The following is a 26,469-nucleotide window of genomic DNA, read 5'->3' as shown; positions in this document are numbered from 1 at the left end:
AGACTCAACTCGTGGCCTTAATATCAATTAAGTGATTCAGAAGAGGAGACAGGTGGAAACGAAAGAGGGGGTCTAGGTCTACGTCCTGTCTCCATAGTAACCTGCTTCAAAATATAATTCAAACAAACTTCATCATCGTCGGGCCCGCGTGATTGAATAATGATGACGTCATTCCTGATCCATGCAATGGGATGAAACTGGAACAAGATGGAGAGCTGTCTGACACTCATTAGAATCCTGCTCGTCATAGATCTTGATATCAAGACCAATTCATATCCTCATCCTTAACCTCCAGGGTTCATCAAGACCTGGTATATTCTATTTTTGTTCTTCAGGTTTAACATTAAGCGAATAATCCTGTTGAGGGTGTCCTAGAATAACGATCGGAGCGAATGCTTGTGATATTTCACAGCGAGGTTTGGACTGGGGGTTTATTTCCTCGGGCAAGGCAACCTTAGATCATCTTCTTTGATTCAAGCCATTTCAACCCCAATCAATTTTGCAGGTCACGATTGTTTGCATGTTGGTTGTTCTGGAGAAAATGGGTTCTTAATCAAGATGTCCAAAGTTTGAAGGAAATATTTGAGGAAAATGTATATGTCAAAAGGCTAATCATTAATAAAATAACCCATTTCTATCCTCTATCTATACTTCAAATCATCATTTTCTAAGGGTTGCATTTATGACTAACGTGTATTCGATATTAGAAGCTGATGAACAAGTAGATGACGCGAGAAAGTTAGTGGTATTGATATACTATAGTATTGAAACGAAAGCACTTTGAATCTATCAATGATTATGGGACAGCAAACATAGTGACAATAATGTAGAAAAACAACACTTTTAATCAATATAATACCAATAATATGAGTAGAAGAATTTACTATAAATCTTTTGCTAGCATTTCGTAAATAAAATGTCAAAAGTTCAGTTTTCACTAGACAAAATCAATGAGACATTAAGACCCTAGACTGTTATAAAAACAACAGGCTTTTGCTGAGTAATTAAGCTTGAGCGTGACAGATTTCTTCCATTCTGTTAGATGTTGTTGTTTGCTTTATATTCATCATCTGTCATAGTGGGCTTGCGATGTTCAAATGGCGCGTGCAAACACCCCCTCCCCAGCGCAGAGCGGTGCTCACGTTTCCTGCTGAGAGAGGGGGTAAGGAGGGGGATTCAAGCGAGGGTTCGGGGCGCGTGCCAAATTTAGATCCAAGTTGTTTGTCATCGGTTGTGACTCCTAGCTTGGCCAGTGGTGTTTCGATAGACAGTGCTTCATCTCTGATGGAACACGCTTCAGACATTGATCTAGAAAGCAACATGGACGGTGGACACGTCCTGGGAGACGATAGGACGACGGCGAGGGCGAAATCGAATAACGGAGTTCCAAACGGAGATTGCAGTGTTGATAGTGATGTCTTCGGTGATTCGAAACACGATTATTTGAACAGAACGGATTCACATGGTTATGAAACTTATGGTGTCGGGTTTGAGAGTTTCAGTAGCGATGCGTTTGGAGATTTGACCGCCGTTTTGGAAAATACGGACGGACTGGAAGATGACGACTACGAGGATGATTTCACCGACGATGAGGACGTCGATGAGGAGGGCGAGGAATGTTCACCGATGCTACCGGCCGCAGCACCAAGGAAATTAATGAGATATCCACGCATAGATGAGGATGATGGTTATGGGGATAGCTTTGATACCAGTGGGAAGGCAAAATCAATAGAGGAGGGAGAGACTGAGGATGGTAAGTTTTTAATCCATCACTCTTAAAAAGTACCATGTAAAATTGAATGTGCCATGAGGGTAATTATGCAGCCATCTAACTTTGGGAATTTTGTTAAAAAAAAAAACTTGGTTGATATTTTTCCCAATTTTAAGTTGGGTATGGAAAAAGTTGGTTGGATTTTTAAAAAAACGTGAGCTCGGCGAATCTGTACCCAATATTTGTAATACTTATCGAAAACTGTATTCAAAACCCGTTTTGTAAATAGAGAGAGATGGGGGGGGGGGGTAAATTCTGTTTATATCTTAAGGCTGATGATGGAGTCGTCGGTCTTATTACATAGCTTAATTTTTAATGTTAGATGTTTTCGGTTAGTTTTCATTTTTACATTATTATTGTGTTGTCTTTTGTGGAGTCATTGATAATCATCGCCCAGAAATACAGCTCCTGATACAAATTCTTCGGTCAACGTTTGAAAAGTTTCAAATGCGTAAAATTGATGTTTTTTAATGTTCCTCCTATGATTTGTTTATTCTAATTAGTAAATAAAATGTTACTACAGGTTTACGTAGCAACAATTAGATACAAACACATTTGGTACAAAAGACCGTGGAAGGAACACTGATGTATACATCACAGACGTTTTGAATCAACGTAGTGATAATATGACTATAGATCTTGCTAAAGATTACAGTGAAAGTCAGAGACTGCGTGAACATTAGTGGCCTAAAATTTGGACGAGAGGTTGAGAAAACTTCTGGACAAATTCGGAAAATGAAGAAGTCTTAAAAGCATATTCTTTTTTCAGATCGCTTTGCTACTATCATATTCTTCCATATTGGAATTTAAAGATAATGGAAAAGATCACAAAAATGAATTCACCTCAACCTCAACTTTCTCTTCACCTTGAGACGGTTGAAGATAGCCGTGTAGTAACACTAGCTGCTACTGCGAGATTCTTCCACAAAAATGGCATAGAAATACATACATTTTTTATTGATGAAAAGGCTCACAGTTCTTTTCCTGAAACCATAATTTCTCTTTAAATTGAGAAGGAATGAGATAGCATTCGCTGTGACATTGCACTTTTATGTCCCGGATGATGTCATTGATTAAGTTAGATTAAAAAGACTGGATTTCCCCCAAACCCTCTACCGCATGACAGCTAATGATGATGAAGGTTCCTGAACAGTGTTTATTACACCCTGATCATACATGAAAGTACCTTGGCAGTACGTGTTATGATTATATAAATTTCTAACCAATATTTAAGTATGACTATTCTTGAATGACTAGCAAGACAGTCTGGTCACCAAGACTTACGAAAAATAAGTGGGGAAAATGAAAAATAAGAATTGAAGTTGAATTTGAGGGTGATATTTTATAACATACATGAAAACGTTGATCTACACTCACACTCCACCACTTTAGGTTTTAAACTTTCATTTATATAAAAAATATCAAAGTAATTTTTGTTATCCAGAGCCGATTTAAAAAAACAGGCCTTCTCGTACACAGCAGCAAAGTTATTCAACTCACTACCCATACTTACCAAATGTTCCGCCTTACTACCAATTTTTAAACGAAATGTCCGTGAAATTCAAGTGAGATGATTTTGCGATCGCTCACATGAAGTATTACTACCACCCTCTCTCTCTCTCTCTCTCTCTCTATCTCTCTCTCTCTCTCTCTCTTTCGTTTACTCTCTCTCCTCTTTCATTTTCATTTAATTTCCTATTTGTATTAAATGTTTTATAGTTTGTTTATATTATGTTTTTTTTATCATTGTATATTTTGTGTATTTGTATGTGTATTGTAAGATATTTGAAATGTAATTTGTTTGTGACAGCAGTGCTCCCTTGTAAAGCAGGCCTCGCGGCTTGAATGGGACTACCCTGCATTTTATAAAGAAAACATGAATAAATAAATAAATAAATCATGGTAATACAAGACTATTTTAATAACTCAATCTTATGATAAAGTAGAGGTCTTTACCAATATTTTCATTTTGATTGGGGCTAAACATCCCTCAGCTTTTCTTTGTAATGTGGTCAATTCTATATGATATTGTTAGACCTAATCAACGTGACTAATTTCATACCTTATAAGTGACTTATATCGTTTTTACAGCGTATCGATATCACATGAATCATTCATATACAATGCAACTTATCATCTAGAAACCGATGGAAAACAATTTTGTGTATATATCAAATATAGAAAATAAAGCTTGAATCTTGGAATCTCGACAACAGAACTCGTAATTCCTGTCTAAGCGCTAGCTGCTCTCCTAATTGAACTATTGTCGCACTATCAGCTGACTGTCATCATAGCTTATGTCACTATACTCTACTAATCATTTCATCCGGAGTTTACAAAGAGAATCTGAAGGCGATATGACAGAGTAGGATACAATGTTTCAGACTGTGTATAGTTCTACCCAATTCCTTGTGCGTAGGACTCCGAAAGGGATATTGAAACGAAAGAAAACAAAAATACGCCTACAATTACCCTGATAATGTTCCTATGCATTGCATCGTACACCATTCATAATTTTCCGGTGTCTGCAACCAAACTTCATCTTTTTCATTCTAATAAAAAATAATTAAATTTGAAAATTATAAAAAAAAGTCATGAAAATAATTAAATTAATTTGAAAATTATCAAGTGTTAAAATTCGATAAATGGGCATATATATTTTTTTGTTAATGAATTCGGGTAGCCTATTTATTATATTTTTTTAATGTGGGGGGGGTATTTATATTCCGCCTAAGTGCTATCAGGTTGCTTGTGATATGAGGCTTGCTTATATTAAACCTTCTTTGATAAATAGTTTTGAAGTGAAATTATAGATACTGCTTGTGTTGAACTGCATAAAGTGTTTTTTTCTCCTGCACACGATCTGACTCACGAGAATATTAATCACTAGATAGCTGTAAATTGGCAATGTCCTCGGGGTGTCTGTAAGAAGGACATTGGAGGGATTAAGTCATTTTCAAGTAAACAGATGCTGTCAGAATATTTTTCAACGAAATATGTATCATATAGCGAACTCATGGAAAACATTGTAAAATGAAGTGTATGTACAAGTATATTGTAATTGAGTGATAAGAGTGTGCCTTTCATAATACTAAGTATGTATTTTTCTCTTTTCCTACTTTCTTTATATAACGATTCTGCCTGAATTTTCTCTTAGCCGAAAGTTTTGTCCCTTTTGTTTGGTTGAAATGTACCATTCAAATATCTTGTTCTGCAAATCTACAAGATTTTAAGCATTGATTTCTCTATCCACAATGCTAGCGGGAGTAAAGAGGATATTTCCTCTATAGCGTCATAGAAATTTAAATTTATGACGACGGACAGGTTTGTCAATCTTTGTGTAAATTGGCCAACTGGGCACCCCACCCCTTTCATGAATATTGGATTAACAGTGTGAATTATATACTTCCAATTAATGTGTTTACCCCCCCCCCCCCCCCCCGAAAATCGACGGACACCCCTGTTGATTATGTAGTAAAGAGATGACGCATAGGGAAGGCCACTGATGTTTCCGTTTTGCGGCTCAAACCGATTACGTGTGAAGTGGAAAAAGACAGTCAAGATGACACATACAGGACTCCCTGTATTCTATTGACTGTTTATAATCATTAAACAATGAAGTAATTCTAGATGGTCGATCTTTATCTTAGAATATGATTAGCCCTACGTCGCCTTAAAAGGGTAAACTTATCGCCAAAGTTATTCATAATTGTTATCAAATTACAAATCAAGATTTGTACAGAATTAAATTGGACCTACATTATGCTGATTGTATCAAGTAGCTATTTTTAACAGCATTGTTGTTGAAATAATAAAGTAATGCCATCAGGATAGTATCACCATTTCTTTTTACAATTCTTCAACAAATTACTGTACTTACTTTTGAAAGCGAAAACTGAAATTAAGTATATACTTATTATTCATTCAGAAAAAAAAATTCACTGGTATGAATTTTACAAAAACAAATTTTACATCTACAAATGGAAAAATCTTAAGCGGTTACAATATTACTACATGTATAACAACAACAAAAACAACTAATACTTCTACTACTACTAGTAGTACTACTTCTACTACTACTTCTACTACTACTTCTACTGCTGCTGCTGCTACTACTACTGCTACTAAAAGTACTACTCCTACTACTACTTCTACTACTACTTCTACTGCTGCTGCTACTACTACTACTACTACTACTTCTTCTACTGTTGCTGCTACTACTACTACTACTACTACTACTACTACTCCTTCTAATACTGCTTCTATTACTGCTGCTACTACTACTTCTGCTACTACTTTCGTTACTATTTCTAATACTACTACTACTACTTATACTACTTCTACTTACTCTAGTACTATTACTACTACTTCTATTACTACTACTAATAATAATGATTAATACTTCTTCTTCTTCTTTTCCTTCTTCTTCTCCTTCATCTTCTCCTCTTTTTCTTCTCTTTTCTTTTTTAATTTCTTAATCAGTTAAGTGCAAAATATTCCCTTATGAAATAAAGCTCGGTCGGAGAATTTTGCGTAAGTGTTAATTTTTGACCTACAACGTTTTCTTTCCGTCCTGAATCTTATCTTCGTTGTCGTATTGTGACCATGATCCCCAACTACTAGTAAAAATATATTCCTATACAGCCTACATAATTAAACAAAAGCCGTAGGCTCAGTGAAGACAGCAGTGATCATCTCCAAAATGGCATGTTAAAACTAACAACCACAAAGTCATCTTCATTCTGCATGCTTTAAGGCAAAGCAAGATTAGCAACCAACTGTTCATATACGGTGTATTTATGATTTTATTTTTATTTTTCATAAACCAAAATGTCAAAGGTAGAGTGTCTGGGAAGGGGTAATTGGTTGCTTCAGCCAATGGGGAAGGAGGAAATTCGAAAGGTTTCCGTCTCACTCTGGATAGGAAGATGACCCACTGGGTTTAATGACATGGGTTCTGCCCCTGCCCCAACGATCTCAAACCGGCCGATTATCAACAAAGTCTTGGTCATTCGGCGCATACCGGTCTGTTTCGATGTGGTGTCGTCTCGTTAGTGTGACAGGTGCATGGGTGAAACGTCAGTCTGTAGGCAGAGGACGATTGAGTCGATGATGACATGCAGCGTTGCCATGGTACTGGTTTCAAGTTTCAGGTTTATTGGTTCCACATTGTACAAAAAATATATAGACATACATATGAAATAGAAATTATATATATCCATATATAGTGAGCACGTCTCAAGATACTCAATTCATATGATAGATTAAGTAGAATGTGTGGAACCAATTGAAAAGCAGTGCTTGTATGTTATAGGTTCCTGATAAAATAGACATTGTAGATGTAAAAACCGTAGAAGTAGAGAATGAAGGGATTTAAAACGCAATGGAATAAGGAAATGTGTGTACAAATGCATTAGCAATACCCAGAGTCACCCGGTAAAAATGATAAAATAATTAAATGAAAATCAGGGTGAAGATTTTCCGCTTTACTGGAATCTCTCTCTTTCTCTCTCTCTCTCTCTCTCTCTCACCTCCCCCTTCTTCTATCCTTCTCCTTCTCCTTCTCCCCTCCCTCTCCCACTCCATTATTCCATTTTCTGTATCCTCTTTGTATTACATTATTCACTCTGTGACATGCAACTTTTGGAGCGTGGACAGATTTCTCGAAAATCAACAATAAATCATATCTCGTCTAATCTAGATTACTAATCCTAACAAGGCGGTCGAATGGTATACTTTTCCTTGGAAAATATGGCTAGAGAATATTCTCGATCATTATGAGAGAAAGCCACATTATTTTAATAATGTTGCGGCTACATGCCACAAAAGTCATAATAATTTCATACGGAAATATGTGGTTAAAGTTTCCCCATTAAAATATGACAAATTCAGGATCTATAATTTCAGGTTTAGCATCAAAAAACAATCTTGATTCATGTTGCAGTCTTCAAAATAGAAATAAAATAACTGTACATAAAAATCTGCCAACTGTTTGGGCATTTAACACAAATAGTAATTTTGTAAAAAATTAATATGACTTGAAATGATGGGAATATGACTATAACTTGCAATTGCATTTATTTTCAGAATTTTGTTGAAAGACAACGGCCCTCTTACTGTTTTCTATCTCTGTTCTAGCATTACAAATGTAACTTAATCGTCCTTATCAACCCTGTACTTGCATGCTAGCACAATATTTGTTTAGCCGGACAAGTATTTTCCTAGTCAAGGTATGGGAAAAAGAGTTTATTGATATCTCATATGTCATTTTTCGAGTAAAACAACCGGTATAATATACCACACCAGGAGTTTGTAGTTTTAATCCACACCGCATTTCCTAACAACGAAGAATCCGATTGTTTCCTTTTAAGAAGATCAAAACAATTGAGAACTTTAAGCTAATAGACTGTATCCTCATATAGAATATAACATCATGATTAACGTGAACTATCAGTGTTCGATTAACAGATCGATCTGGATGTGCCCAAACATATAATAATAGAATAGGAACCATGCAACACCGCAGTACGAAAAGCGTCCATGTTAAGTATATAAGCTCCCAGGGTAGAGTAAATTTGAGTAATTTTTTTACACTCTCTTGCAGATGTTTTTTTTTTACTCTGATTGTACATGATAGTATGTTTTAGTATGTTTTTTTGTTTTTTGTTCTGTTCTTGTTTTTTTTCCTGTTTGTGTGTGGGTAGCCTTTTATATAAGGAATCCGTCCTTTCTACCTATCCCAAATGCTCTCATAAATTACCATTGTTATCACTATCTTTTTTTGTTGTTGTCCAATTCTGTATTTGTATGTTTTAAAAGCTTTTATGAGGGAGTGTTGAATAACCTTTGAATTGAATAAACTCTGAGATAAAATGAATCTAACAGTTGACTAGTGGGAATCTTCGCTATGACGCTCGTGAAGCTCCCCTTTCCATCTGAAAAGGATAAAATCAACATAATGTCATGAGGGTGTGGTACTCGTATCATCTCTTCCTTGAAGTTTCCGCCACTCCCAAAGCATGGACTCTTTCCTTGTCAGTCGTATAGTATTAATAACATGGGGGTTACTGTTGTGACATTAACATGATTTAAAAAAGCGGAGTGAAATACGGATGTATGACTTTTGTTTTTGTCACTAAGAGGTTAATCTCAGGCGTGGGTTAATCTGTCTGGATTTTGGATTAAGTTTTAAATTGCACAAAGTTTTAAATACTAATCTTTTGAAAATGACTTCCGATTTTAACGAATGCCAAATTGAAGAAAATATTCAGACAAGCTCCGAAGGAGCCCATTTTGTTTTATATTTGATTTTAGTATAATTATTATGCCAATGACATTACTTATACAACAAGTCTTTCTCACTATCAGGCATGTTACATACGCTTTTATTTATAGCTATTTACTCTTCTCATCATAGCACATGTGTTTATTAATATCTCATAATATTTGTCAGTCAAAACATGTCATTCAGCTGTGATTTCGATGTCAGCAAACAGAACTGGATTTCGTCCCACTATCATATATTTTGATCTCTCAACCTCTACCTTTACCCATGGACAGGTTGTTTGCTTCCGATGAAAAAGGCATGCTAATGACTTGATATTAATCAGGATGCATGATGATGTTGCATTTTCTTTTGCCGATTAATCTGGATATTAGAATATTGTTTTGATTTACAATCTCTCTCTCTCTCTCTCTCTCTCTCTCTCTCTCTCTCTCTCTCTCACTCTGTTTCTTTTTTTTTTTTCTTTCTTTCTCTCTCCCTCTCTTTCTTTCTCTTTTCTTTCTTCTATTCTCTTTCTCCCTCTCTCTCTGTTTTTCTTCTTTCTTTCTCTCTCTTTTTTTCTCTCTCTCTATCGTTCTCTTTATTTCTATCTTTTTTTCTCTCTCTCTCTCTCTCTCTCTCCCTCTCCCTCTCTCTCTCTCTCTCTCTCTCTCTCTCTCTCTCTCCCTCTGTCGCCCGTCTTTCTTTTATACGGTCCTCATACATGTTATAATTAAGATGTTACGTGGGCCGTGTCGGAAGCTCATATATGGACAACCAATGCAGTAGTTTCCACTGATTTCTAGACGGGAGGAACTGTTTGGAATTAAAAGCTTCTGTGACGTTTTCATCTCTATATTTTATTTCACGGAAGAGCTATATTACCTTGTCCGTCCCCAATCAGTTGGCTACTATCCAAACCAAATATTAACCGTCAGGTAGCACAGCTTCTCCTTTCCTTTTGAAGTAATGAATCGTGCATTTTCAAACAACTTTATTTTATTTCCTCATGATCATGTCATGTTGTAGATACTTGACTAGGGGGGGGGGGCATCATTATGCCACGGTATTTCATTTAAATTTTACGATCTTTTTTTCTTTACTTCAAATCGTGTGAATAAATTGTTTTGCATTGTTATAACTGCGGTTATCCCTCAGTTAATCACAACAATACGGAATTTCTGTCTCATCTTATTATCATGAAGATGTGGTTCAAACTTTAAAAGAAACAATTACAACAATCAAACAAACTTCGTACTCATTTTTTCCGACGTATTTTTTTTCTCTCATTGAGTTTATACAGTTCGTTATGTGACATAATGGTCAGTCGTTTTTTTTTAGATCTCCAATTTCTCTCTCTATCTCTCCATTGCTCTTCTCTTTTGTTTTCTTCTCTTAACTTCTCATCTCTTCTCTTGTTGTCTTGTTTCCTTTTCCTCCCTCTAACACTTTAATATACATGATCGGCCCATATTTTTCTCAAATTTTCCCCTAAGCTCAAGCCTATTTAATGTCCTTGTTCACTAAGGCAGATAATGTATGATAGACAATATATACCGGATTTCTGCTTCCGTCATTATCCGTTGATGGTGTTCAAAATATTTCCTCCATTATTTTTGACGTATTTTCCGTAGGAATAATAAGAAACTCCTATAATTAAACATAAAGATACAAAAATAAACAATCGTTGTTCATCCATTAACTGCAACTTTGTGTTGATGATTACAGGTCAACTTCAATCGATAGATTTTGTCTTCAGTTGGGTATAATACTTAGATTGACCCAGTCCAGGTTTGACACACTGTCTCTCAATCAAATCGATTGCATTGCATCATTTCAATGGCCGGAAGTTACTTCTTGATGCGTTGTTGTGACCACTTCCGGGTTATGACCTCATCGTGATTTCAGTGTTGTATGGTATTATTTTGTTAAACATCTTCGATGCTTATCGATATTTTCTTCTTATCATAAAATCGTCATATTGTAAGTGTTTTCTTTTGAACAATGCTTGGTTAAGCATACATGTATGACAAAAGACAGCATCTTATCTGTGAAATTTCATATCATTCGGCTGGGTTGTCCGGTAGATATTGTTCTTTTTATTTTAAAAAATATGAAAAAAACAATTATATTTATGTAGCACTCTTGGTTTTAAAAAAGAAGAAAAAGGAAATGGATTTTGACACAGCATATTTTCAGAAATGAAACAAACAGATGAGAAAGAAAATAGCATTTCATCCGGGAACGGAAGCCCGATATTTGCAGTAGTGTTTCTTTGGTTGCCAAACATGGTGAAAATATTATCAATTAAATATGACTTCCGATTAAAAGGAATACTAACAGGTAATAGCTGATTATTAATAAATATTTATGGTAACAATAAATTCAATTGTTATAATAGTTATGTTATAGCATAGTTTTTCACTCGATCTAAGGCCCTGACAAAATGTTAAAAAGTTGTACAGATTGCCAATCGACATAAAAGAATCTTGATCAATAAATAGTATGTTTTTTTAATAGCTGAAATGAAGCTCTGTTTTTTAATGAAGCCCATCGCCTTGAGAACCAAGGAGCAAAGGCAGTTATAATTACTAGAGGTGTGAACAATTGAGGTTCAAATATGAACAATTCTTTGTCGCCATTTTTAGACGTTTGATTGTGTTTTGTATGTTGACAAATATATCAGTTTGAAAAGCAAATGTTGATGATCTTTACGCTCACATTTAGAGATCAAAACATTCAGTCATTTAATCTCACAGAATGCCGCTTGAATAGCCTACTCGAATAACTACTATACGTAATATTTATTTTTTTCATTTTTCAAGTCTATATTGTAAGTCTATAAATGTATACAGTAAATATTTAACGTAGCTATTTACTTTTGATTGTGACATGGACTCTGCTATGTGATTTCATACACATTCTAATGTACACGTAGCTATGCCAGTGTTATTCTAATTGATAACATCCCTTTTGTTTTATACACGACAAAATAGTGTTTGACAGTTCGACTGACCTTAAAGCTTTCCTGTCCATTTAACGTAAATGATTAAACACATATGTGAAGAGGAAAAACATCGAATATCTACAAGGCCGTTTTAGTTTCAGGCTTATATGTCAAAATTGCATTTACCCATTGTTTATAAACAATCGCAATCATATATTATCAGATTAGTAAGTCCTGGTTGCCCCCCCCCCCCCTTCTCTCTATCTCTCACTTTCTGTCTCTCCGTATCGCGCGCTCTCTCTCTCTTTCTCTCTATCTGTATCTCTGCCTCTGTCTCTCCCCATTTCGCTATATCTCACTCTCTATAACCGCCAATCCCTCTCTTTTCACTCCTATCAGTCGGTCCTATATTTTCCTGAATGCTTATAATTATCATCATCCACAATATTTTCATATCTCACCATTTTGTAACTCTTTACCCCATAATTTGATTACACTGCAGACGTTATGTGCCTTCAGCAGCTGCAGTTTCAGGCAGCAACGTCCTTCAAAACTTTCTAAACTAACCATATTTTTATGAAATCATGAACATGACTGTATCCCTTGAACGAAAGACAGCAACATGTGATCTTGATATTCAATCCATTTTAAATCTTCTATTAATTCCAGTATCAACTCCATGTTCCATGTAATACTCGCCTCGACAGTATATATCTCTGCAACTTTTCAGGCACGTTTCGTCAGATTGACTGTGGATTCCCACAAAACGCTACAGAAAACTTTATATGACCTGAATTAATATATTACCCAATTTGTATCATTAAAGTGTAACTTTACACCCCTGATTGGAAATGGTATCCTCTTCAACTGACCTTCCTTTCTATCTCGCTTTTTCCTCTCTTACTCATATCGAATAGTTCGACGGAAGTATTTAAAAGGCAAACTCCAAACAGATCGGTGATCGATCAAAAACTGTGGTGCTATAGATACCAACTGCACACTATACTACATTTTAGGCGATATGGGTATATAATCCTATGTCAGGTTGGCTTTCTCATCATATACAATCAATACATAGGGATCAATGTCGGTTTAATCTTTTTCTGAGGTGCTTCTTTTGCCAACTTTATCTACAGAGTTAAAGCTTTCATTATATCGGAACGAAAAGCAGGGGTACACAGCATTTAGACGTACCTTTACTTGAACCTCTGGAAATTCACAACTTGGTTTGAATTTGAATAAAAGTACTTTGTCAGAGGAGTGAAGAGAATAGTTTCATCGTATTCTACTGATCATTGTTACCTACCTGAGCAGACTTCTGTGATTTTATTCGAGTATTTTCTTTTGTATGCGAAGACGAGCATGATGGATTAGACATCGAACTTTGTCTCTGAATCTTTTTTTGTTGTTGCAAATCTTGGAGGTAAAATAGTTGAGGAGGGATTTGATATTTTTGGATTACACCAAGACATGGATTCAACAGTGAACGATGGTATGTAGATTGTTTTACTCATCCTGATCAATTTGATATGATAATATAATATTTGTTTTTCCACTGGCTCTAAAGATTGATACCATTAAAACTATCATTTTTTCTTACCGTAATTGATTAAGTAAATCTGAAATTTAGTCTAATAAACAACCAGTAAGAACATGAACGAAATCGATCCTTCATTATATCAACCATCTGAGTAATACATGATATTATATCAAAGTTAATTAATATGTGCCACTGGTCGTTTTTCTATCGTCTAGAAATATTGTTAAAGTGTTGTGTAACTGAAATTTATCCATATGCTCCTAGATGAGCAATCGAGGCATCTGTAACGCCAAGAGCTATCTGATCTAAGAGACTTGGTAATTTATATGGCAGTTTAGGTACATACTTTCAAAGTTCTGAACCCATGATCGGATTTGGATTCTAGTTTCACTACCAATGCTCTGCTAGCATAGCCAGAGAATAGTCACGATGGGAGGCTTTTGGTATCATCTGATTGTCCGATAAATGACTTAATATGTTGGTAAAACTAAACCTTAGTGGAAGTGATATTGATAATTAGACGCTATCGTAAAAAGAACCCGCTTGTAGGGGCGTTTCAAATAAATAAATAAAATTTAAAAGAAAGTAAAAACAAATGAAAAGATATAGGGAAGAGATGATGACGGAATGAAGTATACTCGCCCACCATGAACAATCACTCACCATGGAAACCCACAGAGACCATCTAGACAGATGATAATATGTGTCTCGATTGATTCTTCTCAAAGTTACTTTTCTTTCAGGGGCCCTCATCAGCCAACGCCAAATGGAAGTCCATTGTCACAATTCCATATTACTGACCTTTTCAAACGACATTAACGTTCACAAAACAATGAGCTTTCCTTACAATACAGAATGAAACTAAAACTAAAACAAGAATGAGATGTATTGTTCTAACACCGTTGTCTTAAATCTGATTTAGTTTTACTAACATATTGTGTCATTTATCGGACAACCAGACGGTCAGTGAAGACGGAAATTGATTTAAATCCTCTGAATATTTCTTTTTGTGTGACATTTATGCTAAAATAAATCGGGAAATTCATGGAAGGAATGTCAAGAAAAAAACATCTAGGGTAATAATCATTTAAAATGAACACTAAGACACCATATTCAACAAGTTTCATGTCCACGTCGTTGTTTCTCATTGCCATGCCAACGTTCTGTTAAACAGAACTTAAACATTACCTTTAAAAAGAGTGATTCACTTTCCTGCGAACCGCATGTGCTCATTCATGGGATATACATGTATTTTTAAACTTTACATCGGGAATAAAAATCTCATGATGGACGTGATGAAGGATTCAACCTAAAAATACAAGAGAGCAGGCGGCTCGTTCAAAAATAACTTTTCCTAATAATGTTTAACTGGCACAACACATTTTACATGTATTGTATTTGTATCTGTATTCACTGCCTTTGAATTCAAACGCTTATTTACCGAATAAACAGTTAAATAATAATTGCAATTGATATCATTTTTAGCGCTCTCATGTATCATTACTGGATAAGTAATCATTTACAATCAGTCACATTGGAAATAAAAAGTGGTGTGATTTGTTTTCTTTGTCTGACTGTTAATCGTCCGACAGGTGCAGGTTACTATGATCTATTTTACAATCACAGCTGACTGTTACTTGTTAACTGACAAAGTGTTCGAAATGATTGGATTTTTTTCTAGCAGATTTTTAACAAAACTATTTATAAACATTAGCCAAAAAACATAAACAAAACTTGAATTAACTTTGAGGTAATACCGGAATAGGATTCTAAATTAATGACTTTGCGCTGTCATGATGAGAAGTTTCCTGTATAAGGATTGGCTCATTTTCTTTTTCATCTGACTATCATTGTTACGAATGACATCCAATTGTTTTGACGGTTAAAAAAGAGAATATTCTCTTCTTCTTTTTTACAACCAAGTCATTCGTTTCTAGATCCACTACCTTTGATGTTCAATTTTAATTTAATTCAATTCAACTGACAATGTTAATATATTGTGTAAAATGGACAGGATATGTTGAAAGTGTATGCCTATACTTTGGCAAATGCTATCATGCGAATCATGGTTTAAAAACAGTCACGGTTGTTGATTCATTTATAAACGAACAACTACTTGCCATTCAGATACATTTCGCTTGCCCTTTTGGCAGGGATCCCCATGCATTCCCCGTTTATCAATTATATCTGGATACACCACTGCACAAGTACACAATATTGCTTAATCCACACATCTTGATAGTAGCCAGGAGGTCCTTTTAATCATTGTTTCTTCCTTGAAAAATCCCTTTTCCTTCCGTTTTCAGATTTGAATCAACTGATCTCACACACGAACGTTTAGTTAGTATTCTCCGGAAGATACAAAGTTCCTCTAGCTGATCATGTCCGATCGATTTCTTGTTTTAATTGAATGGCCAAGAGTGGCCTTGTCTGTGCATACGCGTATGATTCTAACATTTTATCAAAACACACAATCAACACGAAATCTATATTTTAGTGGTACGTATTTGTGCAAAAAAATGTAAAATCTAATTAGAAAAGTCTAATCTAAGTAATTTCATTCACAAGCCTCGAAATGCCACCTTTCACGTCAAAAATCACGAACTGCGTGTAAAGTAAGTGACTGCCCAGACATAAATGGAAACCTTTGTTTTTGCGATGTTAAATTGACACCACCGCCTTTTCATGTGAAAATCACATTGTTCGTCCTCGAATCTCGATGAGATTTCGGCACACCTGCTCTTTAGAAAATAAGGATTAAGATGAGATCATACGATTAAAAAATTATTGTCAATTTCAAGTTAAATATTAGGTGAGCAGGAACTCCCCCCCCCCCCCACCCCCGACCCGGCCCTATCATACACTTTGTATTTATGTATTGCATCAGGAGTAAAATCTTTAGCATGTTTAGTGTATAGTGCTGTTGATATCTTGTCATTGATTTATCAAATCGGGTTTTATTACCCCTAAAATCGGAAGCTTGCGATGGCAAACAAGCGGAATAAAAGGTTAACCCGCGGTTTCCTTTTTTGAGGATTCCAGACCCGTTTCTTAGCACGAACCCCGCAAAATCGTGACAAAGTGAACTCTTAAAGAGTTGAATGATGTAATGAATCTAAAACAATGTCATTTTATTTATTGTTTTATGATTATATTCAGGCATAATTTGGACTTCTTGTGTATAAAAGCTGATTTTTGTTGTAAAGGTGGAGATGACCTCGACAAATTAAAGATAAAGTTTGGTAAATAATATGATTGCATTTCGTAAAAGGAACTGACTGTAAGTTATTGGGAAAGGTTGATATTAACGTAGTACATTATAATGACTAATTATTATTAGGTCTTAGGAATAAATTGACACTATGGGTGTGAAGTCACACTACAATGCAGAGTCTCGCAAACAGATTTGGACACACTGTACTGCACATAGTGGCATCAATATCTGGTCCAAATTCTAACTTACACTGTTAATCGTCTGTTTGGAGCCAGGAAGGAATTAACTAACAGAATTAACGCCCTTCAGGTGCTAAACACACGATGCTACATTGCCACCATGATATTATCCTATACTTAGGAATACAGACTTATTACGAAAACTCATAAATTATATTTCACCTTTACCCGCGTCCTCGACAATCACTTCAGGCCTTATCAAACGCATATACATGATTGTATTACTTTGTCATAACATTCCTGCTTTTTAATATTATCCAGGGGCGTCTGGCGTCGATCCGGAGGGCATTCCTATCGTGCCCCAAGTCAATATACGATAGACGTTTCTGATTAATAAATGCCCCTGCCCCCCCCCCCTCTCTCCCCACGTTTCCACATTAAATTTGCTGAAGCTATTCAAAGCCACTCGCCCCTCTTGCTGTCTTCTTTTAGTCTCTTGTGATATTGATGTAAAACTTTCAGACATCGTAACAATAATAAATATACGTTTGATATTCACTGGATGTAGTACTTGTTTAATCAGATGAGTGCCTATACACAGACTAACATGCGTTAGACTAGTTCACCATTGGAGTGAAAATCCTGCCGGATTTCTACGCCCAGTAAATCTTTTTAGGTGCGTTTCCTGAATTTCCTGTTATTGCTATCTCCGATCCTCCTGTTGAGTGCATGGGGTTGGAGGGGGAGGGGGGGGGGCAAAGGGGGAGGCCAAAGCAAAGTGAGTGACTTGGTATTTCAGATTTGACTGCTTACCTGCGTCATAGTAGATTTATTTGATTTTCGTTCTAAAATACCCTCAACCATTCTAACCCACTGCTATATATCCCCTCCACTTACTTTCTGGGAGGAGGAAGTAATACGAATATCTGGTCATGATTTTGTTCTTCTTTATGTTGAATGTTTCTTGTATTATGTCTATTTTTCGAATAAACATGATTGTAGATCAAATTGTGACCAAAAAACAGTGTTCGTTGTCGGTGTAAATGACGAGTGGACTTCAATACAATTGATTTGATCGACGGTACAAGTTCAAAGGGGGTTCACCCTTAGAATTAAGGTGCTGAGTTGAGGAATTGTAGAAATTGTAAAGATTTCTCAAAATCACCACTTCTGCACTGCTAGTTATATCAAGTTCTATTCATGTATAAACAAACCAATGCAAAATGTTCATCAAACAGTATTTTGCTTCATTTTTATAAGGAGAGTACTGAAGTCCGTGCAAAAAGGGGATATCAATTTCGGAGCTTAATTCAGATTTTAAAATAATTTTGGGTTTACATATTCCCAGGGTACCACCAAATGGTGTGTAAAAAAAACTTCGAGATTTTATTTGCCACGTAATATGATCATGACTTGGGTTTGTGTGGCTTTAAGATGAAAAGCCATGTTATCAAGCAACGAAATCCTATACTCAAATAGCTAGCTTCATGAATATTAGAAGTGACAGAAATGAGTTTTATGGAGATAAGGCGAGTTCATGATCAAGGATTGTGTCAAATTTTATTTCCTTTGGAAAGTTTTATCAACCAAATGCACCGCGTCATTAACATTTATTACAGATGAATATAAGGTAGTCCAATGATAGTCTAGAAAGAACAACATGATCTCATTCTCAGCTTTGCTCTTGATATAAACATAATTCTTTCTTTGATTTACGCCTAGTCTTTGGTGACTATTTTCTAAGCGTCCTTACTTTTCCTAACAGTTGTACAATTTGTAATGAAGGTCCGACTTTCATGATATACATTCACTCTCTCTTTATCTCACCAATGTCGTTATTTCTGTCATTTGGAGCCACTAATTTCAGTTCATCTGTCCATATTGCTATGGCCACTTGAACTGTTAGTTCCTAGTCATTTGTAAAATTATGTACAACTTTGATGGAGATGATATAGTATTAACATGTCAGAAACATTTTGATTGAAGTGTTTTTACATTTACTTTCAGGGAGGCTCATTCGTTCGAGCAGTCTCTCGCGGCTGCAGGACGAAGAAGATGGTGTTCATTATCAGAGCCAGGAGGGTGACTACCAAAACCCATCTACACCAAACGGTTCAGTGCCTCACCCTGGTCACCGGTACTACACCCCACAGCCAGCCAAGAGGAAGGCTTTAAAACCTAGTCCATCCGCTAAACCTCAACCCTCCGCCAAACCTCAAGTTTCGCAGAAACCTCAGACACCCCCTGTCAAGGAAAATGGCTCCAGACAGCCCAAGCTAACTCTGACCATCCCGAAGCGAACAGGAACCTTCGGGAGTCCGAGCCCGGACTCTGGGGAGCAAACGGGATCGATTGATGGGAGCTTTGACAGCGGGAATGGAAGCGCGAGTGCAGGAATACTGACCAAACGAGCCCTGAAGCCACCTAGTGCACAAGCCAGGACTGGTGCCGGCAAGACTAGTAGCATCTCGAGCACACCTAGCACTGCAGGAAGTGTCTTCTCACCGGAAGGGCTCCGAGTTACGCCGGAATATGACGGGGACGAACCCATTCAACCCAAGCGAAGGGTAAAATGATTATTTTAAAATTCAGTTTTCCATTCACGGAATGAATTTATGAGATAATAAAATCATTTCAAACTTTGTATACAGAGAATTTAATTTTCATAGGCTGATTCAGCTTATCTTTTACTGGTTGAAATTGTTATTTTATTCATTACTTTAGAATTTGTAGATTAATTTAATCTGGGATTTCCTCTTCAGTTATCGAACTGCAATCACAGAGTGCCCTATGTAAAAAAAAAAAAAAAAAAAAAAAGCAATATAAGTCGTTGTGAATGATTTCATTGGGTATTCCTAGTTTGCTCCTTACCCCTGTTGAGGACATGACATCAAGTTAGTCTACATTAGCCTGTCTCCTAGGGAATAAACTCATTTTCATTTACGTCTGTAACATGACTCACCCAACCCAATGTCTTACCTGTGCATGTATTTAAGGTGAATCAGTCAGTTGCCGGATACCCTGCAAGGACCCAATGTTGAACTAATGTTGAGCCAGGGAGGTGAAAGAAAAGGAGGCGAAACTCTTGTAATTTATTCAAATGCATTCTTGAGTTCTAAAGCGTAACAATGGGATGTGTAACATTCCACTTGGCTTTGAAGTTCCATGCTCCGAACCGCGCTTCCACTGCGGGGAATTTCGGAAGCCAGGCACCAGTTTTACATTTATTACAAAATATTAAATTACCGGCAAAATTTCAGTGTAAATCAAAAACTTTATATGGGGATTTTATTGGGAATAGTGCATCAAACAAATTTTCAAATTTAGAACTCCGTCCTTCCTTTAATTTGTGTGCCAGAGTTGGTAAAAGAAAAATTACATCCTGTCAAAAACTCAATATTTTAGGATGATGCGCTAATTTGTGCATGCTTTAATGTCCCGTTATTTGATCCATGATTTACAATCTTCAATAACATTAAGTTTGCTAATGCGTGTTTTCGCGTGTTTTTTGTATTTTTCAAGTTTAAAAAAGGATGAAAGTACACAAGTTTGTGTTCGCTTGTTCTACTCTTTACACATTCAACAATGGATGAGAAATCATTGGAAGGGACAGCGAACAGTTGCAGTGATACCATTTTCTGATGTAGGAATTCTAAATCCTGAAATTTCATGCGCTTTTTTATCTCACCACCTGGTCAACAGTTGCAGATTAGCGCATAAATTTTCGGCGGCTTGGAGCATTGGGTCAAAGGAGAGCGGCTTGATTCCTGTCCTTCTCTATCACGTCCCTGGTTGAGCTAATAAACAGAGCCAATACCATGTGTTCTGGATGGGGAAACCGATCGAGAACAACATTATGTTACATTTACTTCAAAACATGTCTACATTAATTTGCATGTCAGTTTTGATATGCTAAAAGTATGCACGCAAGTATTACGAACTAATGATTATCTAAACTCGTTTAAGAGAAACTCAATCGCATACTAAGAGAAATGGTAATTGGATAATTTGAACTTTTCCCCTGAAGATCTGGACCCCGTCTTATAAAGAGTTGCGATTGGTTTGAATTGCAGGTACTCTGATCAGGGCTTACATACAAGTGCTTCTCTCTAATAACACAGAGATACGAATAATATCAATCTCAAATAAAGTTTTAATCGATTTGAATCCATCGCACTGGTCAGTATGTATGATAGAGGGCTAATCATATTTGTTGGCTTTGTTCAGAGGGCCGGTCAATGAAATGGAATAGATCGTTTGTATACAAAAAGTCGAGGGCTGTATTTCCGTCCTCTAACGCCCTTCATCAGGGTTTTTTTTAAGACAAGAAGCCCCATTATAACATACCATCATTCCCCGTGTATCTGTCTTTGCTAGGCTCCATCGAAGCCCCCTGTTGGTCGTCGGAAGTCAGACCCCTCGTCTAACACTCGAACCAGACGAGGTGAAAGACAGCAAAGAAATGATTCTGGTGATGAAAACACGAAGCCAAGTGAGTTAAAACCATTTATAACAGAGAGGTGTATGCTCACTTAGTCTCTCTTATTCGGTCATTGCATGAACACTGATCTTTGATCATTATAGATATTTTTAAATCTGATTCTATTCTGGCTAATCTGAAAAAGATATTTGAAGCATGACAATATTCCATTCTCATATCCTGTAATAACTTTCACTGCAATTAATTAAACCACAATTTCTCAAATAAAGTACTGTTTTGTTTTCATTTAAGCGCAGTGTATTTCTTTTCATATTTTTTTCATATCGAGAAAACACATCAAATAGCGATTCCGGTCATAAGTATACAGTGAAATATTATTGTACGCAATTTCTTTTTCGCAGTTCACCTTACATACGAAGCATGTTTCGAGTCTACAAATAAACTCTTTCGAGACAATAGCTCATAAAAGATTTTAAAAATGCACCTTTCATCTCCTGGCTAACTGCTTCCGTAACCGATAGCTGCATGCGTACAAGTCACTCCATTGTGACTGGGGGTCAGTACACGACTCGAAGCTGTACCATTATAGTCTCATGACGTTCATCGTATAGACGTTTTATGATTTTGCATGTGCATGTATTCTGTATTTAATTCATCATCCAATCAGGTCGCTTGAATGTCACGTCAATCAAGAGATCGCCATTTACATCCGGGCCTTTGAGAAAAATGTCGTCATTCCGGGTGAGACATGTACATGTACGTGGGGAAAAACTACTTTTAGATGTCTGTTAGAATTATGAACCTTTATAATTTCATGTGACTTCATTATCGGTATAGAGATCTATATTGAATGAAATCTATGACTAAATACCTGATCTTCCTCTCTTGTATTCCTTAATTTTACATTTCTTTCACCTGCCATATTCCTTTATATTACTCTCTTCCATTATTCATATCTGTACATTTTCTCTCATCATTTTAACCATTATGTTATTCTAATTAAGTAAGCACTTAAATGTAAAACGTTTTAGAATGAATAGCATCATAAAGATTGGACAAGATAGACACTTGTTTCGAAGTTAATGTGGTATATAAATGAAATTGAATAAATGTCTTTGTAGGTCACACTCGTCTTACTTACCCACATGCAGCTTAATTTGACATTTTCAGGAGAAAATTCTAAGCCAATTTTTAATTTTTCTTATTTTTTTATTTGAAGCATCCAGAATCACAAAAAACTACAGTGTTAGATATGACTATTGATAATTAATAAGTTTGTATATTTTTACATGCTGAATAGCACGAGGGCTACTACATTGGAATGATCAGTTCTAAAAGATTTGTTTTAAATCAAACTATATATTTATATATTCGAGCACTCGAGAGGTGTTGGAAGGAAGGCATGTGGGCCAATGTAATTTAGTTGACATATTCCTTTCCAGACCGCCTGGTCGGGTACACATGAGTATATTGAATGTGCCGAATTTATGATAAGAAATTATCAATATTATTATTGTATCACAGAATTATCTCGCAATAGAACACTGGAAGGTGGAATATCACCGTCAGAAATGGAAAAATACAGTGTGAGTCGTCACCGTTATTTCACTCCTCAGCCTAGCCGACGTAAGTTCAGTTTCCGAGATGGTCAAGGTCGAGTGGTCTCAGGGAATAGCTCACCTGCTGCTACTCTGCAGCATCCTCCTCCTTATACCAGGTAGGCATCTTTTTCCGAAGTGTGGTGGTGGTGGTGGTGGTGGTGGTGGTGGTGGTCAAGGATCGAATCCCTGAATCGAATACGTCTTGGATTTCCCATTGTCCACCCAGGTGATGAAAATGTGAACCCATTAGGAATAAATTTCCGTAATATCAGAGCGCCTTATGAGGTTAGCTCTGCCAAATCCGGGCTACTAATAGTACTGTGCTTGGAAAAGTAATATAAAATTCTATATAAATGTTACTTTTAGTACTATATAAATCTTTTAGTCAATGTTGGAATCTTCTTGAAGACCACATGTTCTGACTTTAGCGAGTGGTAACTTGTTCATAGAAGAACTGTTGTAGCAGAGCTTTGATATTAAAAGGAGATCCCACCAAGTTGAAGCTAGTTTCATAAAGTGATTGATAAGGGTTTGAATTGTTTTTGCCTTTGGGTATGACTATCAGTCTCGCCTTTAATTCAGTTACCGTTGATTCACAAGGAAATAATCCAAAAGAAGACAAATTTACATTTAGAAATCAATGTGATTTCGAGTCACAACTTCGTGTACAAGCTGCACGTTTCCTCACATTAAAGTATCTTTTAAAAGGCACATTTCAATATTTTGTTTCCTGCGCTACCGCCGCTCTGTGTAATTTCATGTTTTCCAAAAACGTTAATTCGATTAGTGGATTGACATTAAGTAATACTTACCAGCCGCAGCTTGCAACATGATAAGGAATTATTTTGGCTTTTCATTTAGATAGCGTCAAAGAAATCAGGAACGCAACCTTTTAGCACGTAGTCGCCCACAGTAAAACTAAATCAACCATGGTGCAAGCAATAAATAAATGAACATAGATTGCATGGAGGTGGTGGTTCTGTTGCTATGTCATGATGGTTGCTATGTTACGAAGACTGCGCGCTTATTATTTTCTTCTTATGTCTGTCGAACCGATGTTTTAATCTGTATTCATATCGTATGATCTGACTAGAAGATAATTCAATTTATCTTCCTCTAATTCACGCCCTCACTAATGACGCAAATCCCTGGCCAGTCTTGTAGTCAGTTACAGGAATATTTTCAGGTTGGCAACAGCAGTATTAAGTCTTCACGGATAGAAGCCGTTATAGAAACATGTTTATTTTGTATCTTGTTCTTGGCTAAAAGTTCTAGGCATGTCGTTTATTTGACTTGTTGCTTTCAATATTAAATATTGGAACATTCGCTTTAGGGTTTTAGTTCAGACAGGATACTTTTTGTCTTCAAAGACGCTTGACACCGACGAGCAGGCATTGCAAACTTAAACGATTGCCTTTCCTTTTCAGATGTATTAAAATACCAAGTTTCTACTCCTATGCTCAGGAGTACAGCGGAAATTTACTTACACTCTGCCTGTAAATAATTTAATGGAGTTTAAATGAGAAAATTCGTTGATCGTTTGATGTCGTGTCAGGACTGGCAATTTTTGCCTCGACTTTGCTGATCCAAATACCGTCATTACACATTTTTTTCGTTTACTAAACGACAATATCATCCATTAACAATGGTTATACCTACACCTAGGTCACCCGTGGAGCGCCTTGCAAACCAGATGCGGAGTAATAAACAGCTTGATCGACCACCCAGTTCTGAGACGATAAGTCCAGAGACCACTCCCGTGAACTCACCGGTGAAGAAACCTAGGACACCGACTAAAGCAGCACCATCTCCTCCTAATCAGGCAGCTAAGACCGGGCCAGAGCCTTATGACTTCGTCACTGATGACGGTTCGTTTCATAATTTCTTTTGTGTAGGACCTTTGGCTTTTCGAAATATCGAAGATGTGTATTTTCATTAAAAATAGCGGGAACACAAACGCAAAGGCTTCCAAGAAATCAATTTCGATCGCCTATCGTATATAATTTTCAGATTCAGAAATTCATCAATGTGATGTTCACAAATTTGAATAGGAGATGGATGAGGGTATTGAAATTGACTTCTGGTAATATGGAGATAGACGTTTTTGAGATTGTAATGGGGATGATTTGAAAACCTAAATCTTGCATACATTATGTAAATTTAAGAACGCTTTGCAAAGAGAGCCATGTATTATCTGAAAACACATTGTTCAACAGGACAAAGACTGGTGAAGCAATATGAACATTTATGCCGCAATGCTGACAAACTTTGTAATATTTCGTGGGAATGTGAAGTTTGTTCTTGTCAATGATTAAATGTCAAATATGATTCATGCTTCTCCATTTGGAATCTGAAGCCATGTTCTATAAGTTTCCACAAGAGGTTGAATCGAAATTACTAATTGAACTAGATATCGTGCTGGACATATATTGACAATACTTAACTTGGAACTTTAAGTTTTGTAAAAAGCTTGAACTAACGGACCGTATTATTAAAGTTGACGTAATTATTAATTTTTTTTAAAATATTTTGAAAAACAATTTGCTTTCAATATTAATGTAATGACTTATCCGAATGTGATATATGCCAAATATTTTCAATTATCACATATAAATCAAATGACTTTAATCCCTTACCATGCCCCCCCCCCCACCCTTAACCTTTCTCTCTGCAGAAGTCAATGTGGCTCGTAAACACGTAGGCGGTGCACGTCGATGCCGTTCGATGAGTGGAGGATCCATGCAATCCATAAAGCGAAGGCCCCTCCCGACGGTTCCCCATCGCCCTCGATCAGGTTCCGCATCAAGGGCAGACAAGGACATACCGACCGTGAGTAGCTTAGCGTAGGATTAGAGATTCAATCTAAGCCAATGGAAATCGAAACCATATGACTGTTCTTCCTTCTGGAATACTCAAAACTGAATAACGAAGCGATATTTAACTTTGAGGCCAATACTGTCACGCAGGTACTTAGGTAGGACAGAAGGAATCAACATCAGAGGGTTGCCATTTCTCAATAAACAGTTGGAGCCCTGTGTAGTCCTGTTGCACGTATGAAGCTGGAGAAGTTTTGGTAATGTTGAGAAGACAATTTCAAAGGGGTTGGTTATTGATCCGTGGAAAAGGGATGGTTATTAAAACTGTGATTTTGACGTCAGAGATTATTTAGGTTGAGCAATTAACACACGTATTGAAAATGAAGCGTTTCAAAATAAAGTTTACAAGAACACTTGATCATTGAATCGAGCACTCGGTTTCTTCTCTTCTTCTCGAGTTTTGTCTACCTGTGTAAGGAATTTCACTCTTGTTGATTTTTTAGATTTCCAGCAAAGCAATCCAACGAAAGCGACGAAATCGCCAATCAGCGCCGGCTGGCCGAGTGGCTAGCATCCTTATCGACTCCAACACCTCTCTTCACAACGCCGCAAATAATTCCGGAGCGTCGTCTGCCCCGGGTGAGAAAAGGCGGGAAACCTTACGTGAGGAGCTCCTGCGATCCTTGGTGGACGGTA

The 26,469-nt window shown here is 36.5% G+C and overlaps 1 protein-coding gene across 1 annotated transcript; it reads left to right on the top strand.

Moving 5' to 3' along the window:
* The first annotated feature begins 1,320 nt into the window (after positions 1 to 1,320).
* On the top strand, positions 1,321 to 26,344 carry LOC115926902 (serine/arginine repetitive matrix protein 1-like). Its single transcript, XM_030992518.1, has 6 exons — positions 1,321 to 1,753; positions 18,923 to 19,482; positions 21,293 to 21,407; positions 22,881 to 23,073; positions 24,623 to 24,825; positions 26,277 to 26,344. Exons 1-6 carry the CDS (start codon positions 1,321 to 1,323, stop codon positions 26,342 to 26,344), a joined length of 1,572 nt encoding a protein of 523 aa, XP_030848378.1.
* The last annotated feature ends 125 nt before the right edge of the window (positions 26,345 to 26,469 follow it).

Source organism: Strongylocentrotus purpuratus, unplaced genomic scaffold (genome assembly GCF_000002235.5).
Source record: "Strongylocentrotus purpuratus isolate Spur 01 unplaced genomic scaffold, Spur_5.0 spur5_scaffold_2, whole genome shotgun sequence".
Taxonomy (NCBI): Eukaryota; Metazoa; Echinodermata; class Echinoidea; order Camarodonta; family Strongylocentrotidae; genus Strongylocentrotus; species Strongylocentrotus purpuratus.
The sequence above is the reverse complement of the archived record's forward strand: the minus strand, read 5'-3'. Positions and strand labels throughout refer to the sequence as shown.